This window comes from Argopecten irradians, chromosome 1 (genome assembly GCF_041381155.1).
Source record: "Argopecten irradians isolate NY chromosome 1, Ai_NY, whole genome shotgun sequence".
NCBI lineage: Eukaryota > Metazoa > Mollusca > Bivalvia > Pectinida > Pectinidae > Argopecten > Argopecten irradians.
This window is the reverse complement of record NC_091134.1, coordinates 16,436,525-16,451,902: the sequence shown is the minus strand read 5'-3', so window position 1 is coordinate 16,451,902 and position 15,378 is coordinate 16,436,525. Positions and strand designations below refer to the sequence as shown.

The following is a 15,378-nucleotide window of genomic DNA, read 5'->3' as shown; positions in this document are numbered from 1 at the left end:
TTCTTCTAGATTATTATCTTTTCCTAATCTGTAAGCTCAATTTTTTTCAAGTACATTTAAAGCCATCCTATAATGAACTTGGCTTCGCAAGGACATGACATTAAACTATACATTTTTATGCACAGGAGGTACTAGAGTTATCCCAGCGGCAGTTCCTTAGACATTTAGTCGGCTATGCTGAGGCAATGTACAGCGGTCATTACCCACGTCTGATTGTTCTCGACTTGGTGGAGGAGGAAGCGCCACCTCCAGAAGAAAAGAAAGTGGAAGAAAAGCTGACAGATGAACAACGCAAAGAGGCGGAAGCCAAAGACAAAGAAAAACAAGAAAAAATGGCCAGAATGAAAATGGCTCTGAAGGCGGCAGCAGCTGCAAAGGGAGCGGGTGGAGAAGACGCAGAGAAAACAGAAGCAGAGGTTGGTTTATAATATACATCCAGCAGTTCTTTAAAGGTTATACATAATGGTTGCAATTAATATTTCTAAAACGGCTCGTGGTGAGGATATTTTAAATGAAAAGTGCTTATTATTTTTTTATTACAAAATGTTTGAATTTGATATTTTAAGTTTACATTGGCCAAGGATGTAAAAATGTTAGAATGTACAGCAACATGTACATTGGTAACCGTTTAGGTTATTGAGCTTGTTTTTGGTCTTTCTTGATCTGTCTTACGTTGTCTATTCATCTATCATTTTAGAAAAAAGAAGAAGAAGACGAAGAAGAGGAAGAAGAAGAAGAAACTAAATGGAAATCTAAATACTGTTACAGATTACTGTGTGAACATGAAGAGGTAAGGTATCTTCTTTTATGCAACTTATTGCATGGATTCAAAATTTTCAAAGAAGCACTGACTTAGTGACTGCTTCGAAGAATCTGCATTCAAATGAAATGAAGTGATTGTCTGTTAGTGCCAGTTACGTATAATGTAAGGATCATCTTATATTAAAATTGCTATTTCGTAAGATTAGATATAATCATACACTTAGTCCTGTCGTTATAATGTTCTGAGCATTCTTTCTTGTCCATGTTTCAGAAGATAATTTTCTTGTCCATGTTTCAGAAGATAATTTGATTGACATACAACAAGCTACAAATGATTCGTATTGCGAATATGATTTGGGTTTTTTCGTTTACTAGGGTTGGCATACAGTAGACGCTACTCTCCCATCCCCTGAACATGCTGGAAAGGAAGAAGAGGAACAGTGGCTAAATTCTATGGCTCCTTATATGGCCAGGATGTTTGCCATCCTCAATAATCTCAGCATTAATATGGCGAGTCTGAACACCCCAGAAGGTCAGACTTTACAGGCCAAACTACAAACGGTAAGAAAAAATGTCCAACCCATTATGTTAATTTCTTCATTTAGATAATATAAATTTAACGTTAACAAAATTCAGTAATTTTATAATGACTGTTTAAAGCAGTATTATCGCATTTTGATGTCGAAAGTCTTACAACAGTCATATACTTGTTATTGATATAAATATGAGTCTCTTCCTTATAGGATAAAAATTGGAATCTGTATATTAATGTCAAATGTGTTTATAGGAAAATATCTAGGTTCGCTGCTATCTAATCTCTTTGGAATTTGTCAAAACAAATGTTTGAAATTGAAGTTGAAAATAAATGAAAATATACGTATACGGGTGAACGTTGTTGTGTTATGGCATAGACTATCAGAATTCCATTATTTACAAAGTAGTAAAATAAGTTCAGACGATAATATCCAAGTTCTAAAGAATAAAAGAAATACAATAATTACTTATTAAGTCATGCATTTTACCAAATGGTGACATATTATCTAACAACAGATCGCGACAGATCTAAACAAGAATGAGTTCCAGGACGAATATGTAGAGGTTAGGGGTAGTGTAATGGACATTGACCAGGATAAGACTGCAGGAGGGCTGAAGAGGTAAGTCATTTCCACATCACAATAGTAGTCATCGTTACTTATCATCATTGGTGATGGAGTCGTCGTCATCTTCTTCGTCATCATCATTTTAATTCCCTCAAACAACCTTTATTATAACCATTGCCATTATTAACTCATTTATACTTTTATTCTACGCACATATGTAAATAACATAAAAAATAATTTTGGTACCATTATCTTCGCCGTCACCCATCACACTCACGATATCCTTAACAGAAAATACTCCAAACATACCGTGTTAGTCGCATTTAAATGTTGTTTGTTGTTAGAGATAACATTTTTTTGCGTTTTTGGTTATAGATGTTTTTGTCCTTTTTCCAGATGCCACATGCTGAATGGAAAGACTCTCTGGCTTTGTGATAAACATCGTAGCCAGAGCGGCAGTAAGACGGAGAAACTATACCAACAACTTCTCATGCCCCACGAGGACCCTGGCAAAGGTAAGACTTCTCATTTAGCTTTATATCTAAGAATTAAGATACATGTTCTTTCTTCAACTTTACATGATACTAAACCATACATTTGCATAGTTATTACGTTACAAAATGTTCTTTAGATTTTCTGGGGCTAAACAGTATTTTTTTAAGAAAACGTATTCCTCCTTTTCAATGAAAATTAGATTTGAATATGGCAAAATAGTCATTACATTTCCTGGTGTATGTTTATTTTTCTTACTAATATTGATTTTGTAAATGTTTGATCAGCTGTTTTTAACGCGAGAGATAGCTCAGATGGTAAGTCTTTATAGTTAGACAAATGCGAATGTCATTAGTGTTGATAATGAGCTAGTAATTGAAACGCACCGAGTATACATTACCATAAATGCTTTCCTTAAATGCATCGCTACATATAATGCCAAAATACCGTAATCAACCCTCATGAGCGTCGTGCGCTGTTGATTTAGTTACAGTATAGTAATTCATTAAATTAATTTATCAACATCAATGTTTAGATGTATGTATTTTACATATGATATCTGTGTTTCTATAAATTCAATTTTATTGCCTTATATAGTATATATATTCTTGATAATCATAATAGTAGATAGCCTAAACTAACGTAACAAAACTTAAAAATACATGTGGGCGCTTATTAGATTGATCATGGTACATATGTACCAGATTATCACTTTACACGGATAAAATCCACTTATTCAATGCATGTACATTATTATATAATACATTGCTAATCATTGGTATACTTGTTTGGTTGATTGTTTGCATGTTTGCATGAAGCTAGGAAAATATCTAAATATATTTTCTCTAAAACAAGAGGCAGAGTCAAATTAGTTGTATTCAGTTGCATGTTTACACACATTTTTTTATATACTTGGTCATTTTTAAAGTAACACGAATTTTAGACATCATCGAATAACTTAAGGTTAATTACTCAGATTACAGTAATTATTAAATTAATTCAACTACAACGAACCTTTAGCAATGTAATCACTAAAAATGTTTTTCTCTTCCTCCCTTAAATTCTTTTTCAATGTATCTGCTACTCAAGAGTTTTGTAGTTTTAAGATCTAAGACCCATTAACAGTTCCTAGATTTCAACACCTGTAACGCTAGGTGTGTTTTGTTGCTCTACATTGTATTTTGAACCTCAGGAAGACAGATGATGACTATATAAATATCTTATTTAAGATCATGTATTTGGTGATACGATTCCATTGGCTTCCATGACAACTATGTTGACTTTTGATATATATACTCACGTGATTTTCCTGGTTTCTATAACAGCTGTTTTGACCCAACCTGAACAAGAGGCCGAGCAAACATCCAGCCAAGCAACCAGTCGGAGGGAAACTAAAGAACCAGCTAAGCCAAAACTGTTCCGGATGAGAGAGACGGGAGGCTCCAAGTCGGGAAAACTGAAGAGGCAGACCAGTCAAGCATGTAGTGTGATGTAAAGTTCGAGATGGAAAGTTAAAAACAGTAGAATGTTAGATAATGATAAGATGATTACCCTGTAATTCACAAATGAAATCTTACGATCACTGTAGAGTTAAGAGATTGGGCAAGCAATGTTAAAAATCCAAAAATCAAGATTAAATGTCATAAAAAAACTTAAGTTAATGTAATAGTCACGGTATAAATACTTTGATAGGTATAGATTGCCATGAATGTAAAATCAGGATGGAATACTAGGGTAAAATTGATAGTCACTTTCTTGTTTTGTACAAATCCAATATCTGTGTCCGTCCTTATGCTACCTCATGTTATTGATCAAAACTTCGTTACGATAAAAATAATTATTAAATGTTAGTACGTATGTGTGGTAAATGTAATTGCTCTATTTAATCATCAAATATATTTATACATATGAACTGTGTAAGTCAAAAAGGGACATTGTTTATACCGATAATCTTAGTTACAATTGTGTTATTCAAAACATTGTTAAGTTTGTAAAATCATTTAAAAAAAATTTTTATTTATTGCCTAGTTATTATGAAATTCCTGACTCATCACTGACACTTTTATTATTTGCTAGACATGTTACTTAAATATTCTTACACAAGATATAACATCTCATACTTTTTACAATATATAACTTATTGTGTATGTACAATATAGCTATTGGATAAGTTTAATTTTCTTATGAGATATCTGTTTTATATACATTTATAAAATTCTGTTTTATATACAATTACATTGTAGTTATAAGTGTACGTTATTTGATTTGTTGATTTTACTGTTTGTTCTCGATAATAAATCGTTATATTAGTGATTGTTACCCAAAAATGCGTGCTAATATATACTAAACTGTTTGTGAAAAATATACTTTCCATAAGCACGATATCATGTCAATCGACTAATTTTTGGCGGATAGAATTTACAGTTACAATGAATAGAAATTTTCAATTTATTCGCGAAGATTAATGTTCTCTTATTCTAATTTCATTCGAAAATAAGTTAACAATATAATTAAACAATACAATCAAAGCAAAGGGGTAGGTAAATAGGCTGATATATTTAGTATTACAATGTATATGTAGTATATTTGATTTATCTAGCAGTAAAATATAGGTTGACGTAATCGAACTTGGTTGTTCAAACTTCGTAACGAAGACCGCATTTATGTGATACATATCACTTTTCCAGACAAGTTCAACATATACTGTGATATATCCAACTGCTGCCTTATAGACACAAATGATAAAAATGTTTTTCAATGTTGTAAATTTTTATCTACGCTCTCTTTACGACATTTGACAAAACACTTTTTTTATATTTTTACTCATATCGCTGCTATATGCAGCTTCCGAAAATATTCATTCAGTTGAGTGAGTGAAATCTGATCCATCATTGGGTTATTAATGGTCAAAGAAACGAAGCTTAGAAACGTATTGTAAATGTTGTAATTATACAAAAAGCATCGTGTATGATTGTCATTGTATATACCGGTATGTGCAGAGATAATTGTAAAGGTCTAGATTATAAACGTTAGTAAATCAAGTCATCTACTATTATATTGAGGTTGATTCTTGTCAATTTGATGGTTGTTTTGTCATTTAAAAAAAATAGTCTTTGTTTTGTAATGTTGTTGATTTAGTTAATGAATTTTGACATTTGTATGAAATTTATTTTTTAATCATTTTAAATAATTTTTCAATTAACTACTTTTACCTGAATGATATTAAATAGTTTATTTCTTAATTATTGTGATATCTTACACCCTTTAAGTCTACTCAAGATTAAATGATTTTATTTATATTATAAATGAACATTGAATGAGTTCCACATGATCATTGCAAAGAAGAAATATAGTAAAATTAAAAAAAATAGACATACTTGTGCCAATGTTTTCAGTATATAATTTTACTCATATGACGCCTTGTACATGTGCTTTAACTTGTGATTTCTTCCTAGTCTCTAGCAGCTTTAGCTGATATATATACCTGATCAGATACATTTTGAATGCAATTGTTACTTCAAATATGGTAGAATGGTAATCTGTTTTATTTATCAAAATATAATAGATGTAGTTGAAAGTTTTGTTACTTCTTTATAATCAAAGAAGTTGTTGCCAGAATTATGATAAATGTTAAAGATGCTCCACCGCCGACAAAGCATAAATGATATTATATCAGTTGAACAATAATTGGGGTTTGATCATGTATATATATGTCTGATTAACACAAAAAATAATATAAAATAATTTATTTCGCCTTTGGTGCATGCGCAATCAGTACTACCTTCCATATAGGATATAGTGACACGGATTTTTTTCGGAATGCAATTAATTATTTTTCATATTTTTAACTTGAAGTAAAATTAGAAGCTCAAACTTTTCAATGGTGGTAATGGTGTAAAGTAAGTAACTTTTGTAACTGAAGAAAAACACTAAATCGTCTGCTCCTGTTTTTGATAGTGAAAAAATACAATTTGTCAGGGATGGAGCACCTTTAAATGAAACGCATAGTTTAAATATGAGTGATGCACTATTTATTTTATGAAACATTCATGGTAGATTGAAGAAAAAATATAAAGATATGTTTTGGAAATTTAATAAGTGTTTACATAATTAAAAATAATATCTTATGTAATCTATTTTAACTTTGTTTAAAGTTATATATCATAAAGAACCTATTTCAATATTCTGAATATTTAATTCGAAATTATATGTTTGATTTACGGTGGACATAATGAACGATACAAACATTATAGGATTAAGATATAATAATAATGGTGTGTTTTCTATTTTTTAAATTTTATAGATTTTTTCCTATTTCAGAAACCATTAATTGCGTACTCTAATATCTATATCCGTCCAAAATCGTTATTAACATATTAAATAGATTAACTACTGTACATGGGTTAATATTTAGATTTATTTTGATTTGATATGTTTAATATGAGAACATGTTTATATATATATATATATATTGTTAATTGTTTCCTTCATATATGTTTACTTATGTGTTGAGGTATCTTAAAAAAGCAACGCGATATGCTAACATTTACAATTTTGTTTGATTGTGATTGCATATAAATATTTTCTCTTTTCTCGGATTTTTTATACAATTGGTTAATTTTGTTGCCAAGAATGAAATATATGATAAACGTGGATATATTTACTAGTCTAAGTCATCTTTCAAATTGTTCGCGGTTTGATAGAAATCTCTTTTTAGGTCATCTGACCCAAGGCCAAGGATACTCATATTGGGCCTGCAGCATGCTGGGGTGAAGGGCTACCAAGTGTGTTCAAATGAAGGACCTTGGCCTTCATTCAAGGTCAAAGGGTTAAATACTCTTAAATCTTTAAACGTCTTCTTCTCAAGAACCGAAAGGCCCAAAATACTCATATTGGGCCTGCAGCGTGCTAGGATGAAGGGCTACCAAGTTTGTTCAAATGAAGGACCTTGAACTTCATTCAGGTTCACATGGGTCAAAATGGCTAAAATCTTTAAATAACTTCTTATGAATAATTTAGAGGCCTAGAGACCTGATATTGGGCCTGAGACATGCTGGGATGAAGGGCTACCAAGTTTGTTCAAATTTGTTCTTCAATCAAGGTCACAGGGATCAAATAGGCTAAAATCTTTAAACGACTATGTTGTATTGTACTAATAGTAAGATGACCGTTAAGGCCCATGGGCCTCTTGTTTGATTTGCCACTATTTGCAATTTTGTGTTGAATACATCATGTGATTTAAAGAAAAGCATTTTCACGCCGCTATTAATTCCAATTCCAGCATCGTGATTTTCAAGGTTTTATGTTTCATCTTATTCATGAGTACTCTTATTGTGAGATGATTTTGTCGTTCACTGAAGGAAATGATTCTCATGTAGATGATTATGATATCTTATAAATGATTAATTATGATATAAGCATATCAGTATCTTTTTATGATAGAACGATCATAGAAGTATAACTTAAGTTTTACAGAAGTTATAAGATTATCCTTTCAATGGAATGAGGCACAACAGAAAGAAATAGAAAGATATAAAGTGATTTTAATATTACACTCTTTACATAGTTTTGATAGCATCACAGTTAAGACCCCATAAGTCTTACGAGATAAAAGTTGGAAAAAAAATTGTGTTATAAGTGTGAAGGATTAACTTTTATGATGATGTGGTTATAAACGCCTTTAATCATATTTTGAACAATAAGTCCAGATCTCTGATAGTATTTACCTGCTTATTCATTAATATGTAGAAGGTATTTGTATCACTCACTCTAATCAATGTCTATTAAGGGTAGTTTTTATTTCTTATTTTACTGATATATTGGTATATCATATGTGCATTTCTACATTCTATTTAATGTTGGTTTTTTTTCATTGTTCTAACGATTTTTTGGTAGAATTAGTGATAAAATTCTCAGTCATTTTGTTGCTGTTGATCTGGAGTTTATGTGACTTAATTTATAAATAAACCAAACTTTATAATGTATGTGTCAACTGCAATACATTCCTGAATAAATACACTTGTTAATTGGAACAAAATGATACTGTCCAAATTGTTCTAGTCCTGTTGTTTATTTGTGAGTGTATTTAGAGTCATCTTGGTTGGTACAATTTACCGTGTGACAGAATCGTTTGGTCAGTGTAAGATACCTACAGCAGTGACCCTTGACCTCCAGCAACATACAAAGGTAAGCAAACGGTAGATAACACTACAATAAAAAGTAGCCAATCACGTCTCACTACGGTTTCTACCACAATACGTCGTGTTATTCTACTCTCAGACCATTGGATGTTGGAAAAATACATTGATATTCCATTAGTGAAATAACACCTTTCGGCGAGGTTTTAAACTTTGACCCGATCAACTTTTTTCTCAGTGTCACGTCACAAACTGTTAACGTCAACAATAATTGAATGACTTCATGTTACTGCTTGCAGAACAACCAGATGTTGAGACCGAATATGTGACGGCGTCGATTATTTTCATATTTTTCCATTCGTAGCATAAACTATCGACTCAAAATTTATAATTGTCTTTTGTTTAGTTTTTATATCTTGCCGTGCGAGGAGAATGGATGTAATTTCGGTAGAATTAAATCCCTAAGTAGGACTTGAACTTGGTTTGATGATTATTTGGCGAGAAGTAGATGTCACTTGGTCGAATATAGTTCGACAACAGTAAGTTTTTTATTCAAATAAAATAAAATTAAAAATAAATCTGAATTCAAAATGACGTTCGGTAAATAGGAATGCATGGAATAGTTGGCCATAATTAAAATGATTTGTTATTAATATGTTTTTGATGCAATTGATATTTTTGAATATTGATGAGTGCCTATTTGTTTATGATAATTATTATTTGCATATGTCGGGAAATGACGTTATTCTATTTTGGCATTCTTAAATGTCGATTATTTGATTGTGGAAGAAACAGGTCACATAACTTGGGGTTGTTGAATGTGGAATTTATTTCACACACGTAAGTTATTTTAATAATATCAAAGGTATACCCCGTGGTAATTTTATACGACACGGTCAAATGTATACAATTAAATTAATGAAGCGATCCACAATTCACAATATATACATGAAAACTACATGAACGGTTTGATATTTTATTTTCAGACTGATGTAGTGATAATGTTAACCAATTTATTTTCGTGGAATTTAAGTACGCGTTTTCAGGACTAAGGACACTTACAGTCCCACTTAATTTCTGAATATGGACGTTTTACTGCGTCGTAATTTCGCTTTTTCATAACTAAGAACGTTTTACGGCGTTACAATTTCGCGTTTTAATGGCTAAGGACGTTTTACGGTGTCGTGATTTCGCTTTTTCATGACTAAGAACGTTTTACGGCGTTAGAATTTCGCGTTTTAATGGGTAAGGACGTTTAACGGTGTCGTGATTTCGCGTTTTCATGGTGAGGACGATTTACGGCGTCGCAATTTCTGTGGTTTTATTATTAAATTTTCTTCAAAAATATCCCCTAATCTGATCAAATACGATACGTTGACTATACAACATTGATACACAATATTAGACGACAGGTGTTTGTATTGTAGATACACAAAGAATATTTCTCTATGTTCCCAGTAAACAAACAGAGACTTATACAGTTTTATTTCAGGTATATATGTACACAACACCAAACATTGTAAATACCTTTGCTGTCTTTTCTTGGAGTTCCCGGTTCAGTAGTAATCTGGATTATTTTTGATGATCTTTCTATTCCAAAACCTGCTTTGTCTGTATTTAATACTTTAGTGATACATGCTAGATAAACTGTTCCATTGCCGAATTGTTTCCCAATTTCAGCAGATGAGTGATTCCTGCCACTTCCTCTTGTTCAATCTGATTCAAACCTCTTTAAGCTGCTTTTCGTGAACATGTTGGATAAACTGTTCCATTTTCTAATCTTACGATACGCGCATTAGGCCAAAGAAATGCTGCCTGCGGTCTTCCGATTTAGGCGTCTCTAAATAATTTACCCTATACTTCTTGTGAATATGGATGATCTTGTTCCTCTTGGTATTTTTGTGATGTAAGGTGAGATTATATAGGGAAAGTAGTCATTACATCATGGCATAATAATTCACTTATCCTCAAATAGAAAATTGAACAGGCCATTGCATAAACCAGTGTCTGAGTCTATCAGCTTAAGACAAGACTTATTGGATACGGTATACATGTATTTACGCACATGGTGTATAATTAAAACAATGATACCACATCGTATTAAACGGAACGATAACATTTGGACTTGACCTTGGTTTTGCAAGCAGTTATTTCAATTTTTCCTGGTTTTATTTTACACGTCGGCCACTTGAATGGAATACTGAACAAGTGAAATTATTTACAGCGTATCTTAAATATGGCATCGCGAACAGTTTGAAAACTGACTGAGCGGTAATATTCTCACGCGAATATACTGTATTCTCATTATAGTCGATAGGTAAGTGACACCGTTATTAATTTAATCATTCTCTTATTAATATATTTTACTGGATTAATTATTACCAATTTATCATGTTTAATTGATAAATAAATTGAACAACGTTATACAGATTTTCATGAATCTACCATTATGATTATTAGTAAAAATAATGACACGTAATAAAATAAACTATCTTAAGACTTAATTTTTGCATGGCATGGCCTCCCTAAAGTAGAAGAATCGTGATTAAACAGTTTGCTGTGTGGATACCAACATTGTATATTTATTTTTCATTTTTTTTTCAAGTTTTCGCACATTTTGGTACTTTAATTACTGTAGCTGAATCTTATAATTCACCTTCCAGATCATGTATATTTTTGTATAACCATTAGACAACCGTATGACCCATTCCCGTAATTTCCGCCGCTTGTACCGCACATCCCGTTTTAATATTAAACTAAACTCCCTCTAATTAGGTCATCAAACATACACATATGAATATCTTGGTATTTTACAATTATAGACACAGACTTTACAGCTGAGGGAATTTTATGGCAGCAAATGATTGAGCATATTAATAAAAAAAATAAGAATGATTTAATTAGAAAAAATATTTTGAGTGTATGTTGTTTGCGTAGTGAAGTTACTCTCTGTGTAAACTGTAATAAACTTTAATATCATTCTCGCAAACAATAACCAGATATACGGTTTTCCAACATTCAGGTTTATTTTTCGACAAATTAATTCAATTTAAATTGTCCGTTAAGTATACATTCAAACCACTGTTAGCTGGTTCTCTAATAATATATGTTTTACCAAGAGACCGTAAAACTTATTTTATTTTGAACTAAGCATTGTGGGTTTTTTCAATAATGTATTAACAAAGGTCAAAAGTGTAGGTCTGTAACTTGTACACTGAATACTGTATTTTCCCACCTGGCCATGCTTCCTGTTGTATGACATTATATATTGTCTTTAAAGTACCATGTTACCATTTTTTTCCGTAACAGTGTATAGAAAGGTCGTGCTATGTACACTGACTTACGTAACATGTCTGGTATAGTCTACTTAGTATGAGAACTTATTCTAAATCGTTTTCTGTATTTGTCATATATCCCGTACTGTGCACTGCATGTACACTGTACGACACAAAGTATTGTTTTTTTTCCGTACCATGTAATCATGTTTACCGTAACGTGTACCTATATTCGTCCTTTTCCGTGGTAAGGTTTTTAAATGGAATGCTGTAACAAGCAATCTTCAGTATGCCTAAATGTCATTACTTGTGACTAACGGTTGGTACTTTTCTGCAGATCAAATTTTGAAAAGACATGCCTACCGGAAAAGAAAAGTTGGCACACGCTGCATGCGGCGAAGCCAGGACGAGGGAATGTGTTGACGTGGCTAAAGGAACATATGGTAAATCATCATTGTATAATTACACTATATTACTGTAAACTTCCTTATTTTCACGTACTCAATATTTTCGCCACATATTCGTTAAAGCATACATTTGCGATCAATGACTCTTACTGACAATTGTTCCTTATGTACGTTTCCTACAGTTATTCGTGAAACATTTGATATCGCGTTCGAACTCTTCCGGAAATCACGCGAAAATGTGCATCTCGCGAAAATAAAGTGATTGACAGTATCACGTAATGCAAAAGGTTCTTCACGGGCACTTTAGTTATGAAGGGTGGTGAATGGTAGAGAAGTTTCCTCTACTTTTTCGGCAAACCCGCGTAATTTCAGAGCGACGTAAGTGTGTGTTCACGCCTATCTACTTTTTCACGGGGATTTCGCAAATTTGAGTCATGAATCATATACTGTACCTTTATTGAAGGCATTTATACGGCATTATTTTTCGTATTTTCACCAAAATTTTGCTGTCGGTATGGAGCCGCTGATATACATACGTCTAAAAACGCATTGTGTTGTACTGTATATGGTTATCATGTTTCTAAATCTAGCTACGATTTCTACCCACAAAATCATTTTAAAAAAATTGTGTACAAAAACATAGAGTATTTCATGTCATACAGTGACATGATCGGGAGTTTAACTAGTTAAACAAAAACAAAGTAATTAAATCTAAGTACACTGTAGCTATAATATCATTGATGTACATAAGTTTTTTCACATTTTTACATTACAGATATTACTAAATTCATTAAAGCAGTCAAGGGAAAAGGTGCAAAAAATTCTTTCAGATCAAAGATGCCAAATTACGTGATTTGATTAACCCTCTACTTATCGTAGCAGCGCTTGGTTCACCAGAAACTATCGACCAAGTTCTCAAATGGATTCCTCGTACGTTTAAATGGAATGAACGCAAAGAAATCAAGCCAGGGGTTTTGGGAAGCGAGTTGGATGAAGCAAAGCAGAAAGATGCAACAAAGTTTTCAAAACCGGCCATTCTTCACTAATTTTGAAGGGGGTCATCTCACACAACTGTGAATAAAAAGTGTTAAAGAAGTATCATCTTGCTAAACAATTCTGCGCTAAAAAAATGATTTTCTTCCCTGTTATAAACCCACTCAAGGGGCATTTCAAATGTATTGGCCATCCCACACATTAAACACATAAACAGCAGGCCCTCTGTCCTAAAGGGGATTTCCAAAAACCTATTTTGTTTGATTCTGCGGTCCCTGGTTTTAATGCGCTCATTACGTATGACGCTTTTTGTATATCTTGTATACATGACTTGGTAATCATCCACGAGACTTCGCCTCTGAATCGCGAGGTCGAGACTCACGTGAAAAAATTCTAAAAGGTACCGTATTACGTAGACTAACTTAATTTCACGTACAAATGATTTTCACGTGTTTTGTGTACAAGTGAAGTTCGTGAAAATTAATTGCCACTAAAAAAATTCAACTTCAAAGACAATAGAGCGTGTTACTAGAAAATTGCAAAAATAAACCGCCGTTTAAATGTTGTTTGGCATGAAAACGCGAAATCAAATCGCCGCGAAAACACAATAACAGTAAGTTGGTTTTACATGTTATGTTATCTTAATTGACTTTATCGACACTTCATACTCGCTATTGTACATAAAAGGTTTGTTGTCACATGAACATCTGTATCTACATGTATATTCAAAACTAAAATAAAATCTATATCGGCATTACTGTACAGATTTTGTTGTATTTTGTTTCACCTTTCATCTGGAAATCCTTTTTTAGGTTTTTTTTCATAAAAATGCATGTAAATATATATAAATAGAACACGTAGATGTGCTTCTCTAAAAACATTATAATTTGTGACTGTATGTCCCCGGTTGGTCATCAGTAGATATATTTTCATCAAGCTATTAAAATATTTATGCTCGTAACACAGGTTCTATTTTTTTAAATAAAAATGTACTTTTTAACAAAACTATGTAATCTATAAAATGAGCTAGTTTACGATAGGGCATATTGCATTTTTCATGGTCTACCTATAGCTTTTAATTCACGTTTAAGATCATGTACATTTTGTAACACCGTTAGACAACCTCTCGTATGACCCATTCCCGTTATTTCCGTAGTTTGTGCCTCACATCCCGTTCCAACATTAAAAGAAAACGCCCTCTAATTATGAGGTCATCAAATAAATACATGTTTATACACAACACAAACAGATAGCTGAGTTCAAACATTTATTATGGAAAAATCTACTTGTTCAGGCATTCTATAGTATGACATTCTTAGGGGCGGCTCATTTCAAACTTGCATAATAAATCACTTACTACAAAAGTAATAAAAATAACAAGAAAATAAAAGAAGATAGATATAAAACTAAAACTACAAACGATTAGAGTGGGGCTAACCCAGGACTTAGGCGATCCCAAACAAAACCTCAGAGATTTGGAAAGTGAAAGGGGCGATTCCCTTATACTTAAGATCTCAAGCCACGGGGTAAGCAGCTGCATGGTAGCAGGCGACCCTGCATGGAAGAGTGAATTACGGGGACACCCACAACATACATTGAATGTCTTAGTAAATATTCTGGTACCTCATAACTATAAGCGTAGACGGTGTTTAAAGCTGGGAAAATTGGTACGAAAGATTAGGTAAACTATCTGCTATATCTATAAGTATAAGTGTTTTTGTTTGAGTTACGCAGTACTTAAGTGCGTAAACTGTAAGAAATTTTAAAATACCGCGAAAACGTACAAAAATACTTTTTATTTCTCGCGAAACGCGTTTGCGTGGGGTATTAATTTCGGTTCCGTCAGTCCGCTTCAAGAAAATTTTTGAATATATCAGACAAGTGCCCTAGTTGTGCCTTTTGCTATTGCGGACCTTCCATTTTGGGAATATTTCCGTAACCATAGAAACTTAGTCAAAATACCAAATTAATGTTGCATTATGTTTCGCGACTATAACTCTAAATCCGTTCAAAGCAGTTCCAGGAAGTTTTCTGAATATATCAGACAAGTGCCCTAGTAGTGTTTTTTGCTATTGCGGACCTTCCAATTTGGAATTTTTTTCCTTATCATGGAAACTTGAAAAAATACCAATTTACTGTTTCCTTTTCTTTCCGGACTATAACTCCAAAACCGGTCAACACAGGTCCTTGAAACTTTCAGTATACATCAGAC

General features: G+C 32.6%; 1 protein-coding gene across 2 annotated transcripts in view; it reads left to right on the top strand.

The window, feature by feature from the left end:
- The window catches only part of LOC138319065 (uncharacterized), a 49,116-nt gene extending 40,710 nt beyond the window's left edge, over positions 1 to 8,406 (top strand). The window contains exons 50-56 of one of the 2 annotated variants that reach the window (XM_069261968.1): positions 126 to 416; positions 698 to 790; positions 1,138 to 1,323; positions 1,813 to 1,916; positions 2,259 to 2,377; positions 2,642 to 2,671; positions 3,680 to 8,406. In XM_069261968.1, coding sequence (XP_069118069.1) covers positions 126 to 416; positions 698 to 790; positions 1,138 to 1,323; positions 1,813 to 1,916; positions 2,259 to 2,377; positions 2,642 to 2,671; positions 3,680 to 3,849 — 993 coding nt within the window. In that variant the 3' untranslated portion in view covers positions 3,850 to 8,406. The remainder of the gene's footprint in view (positions 1 to 125; positions 417 to 697; positions 791 to 1,137; positions 1,324 to 1,812; positions 1,917 to 2,258; positions 2,378 to 2,641; positions 2,672 to 3,679) is intronic. The other variant, XM_069261977.1, reaches the window with a different exon arrangement.
- Positions 8,407 to 15,378: the final 6,972 nt, after the last annotated feature.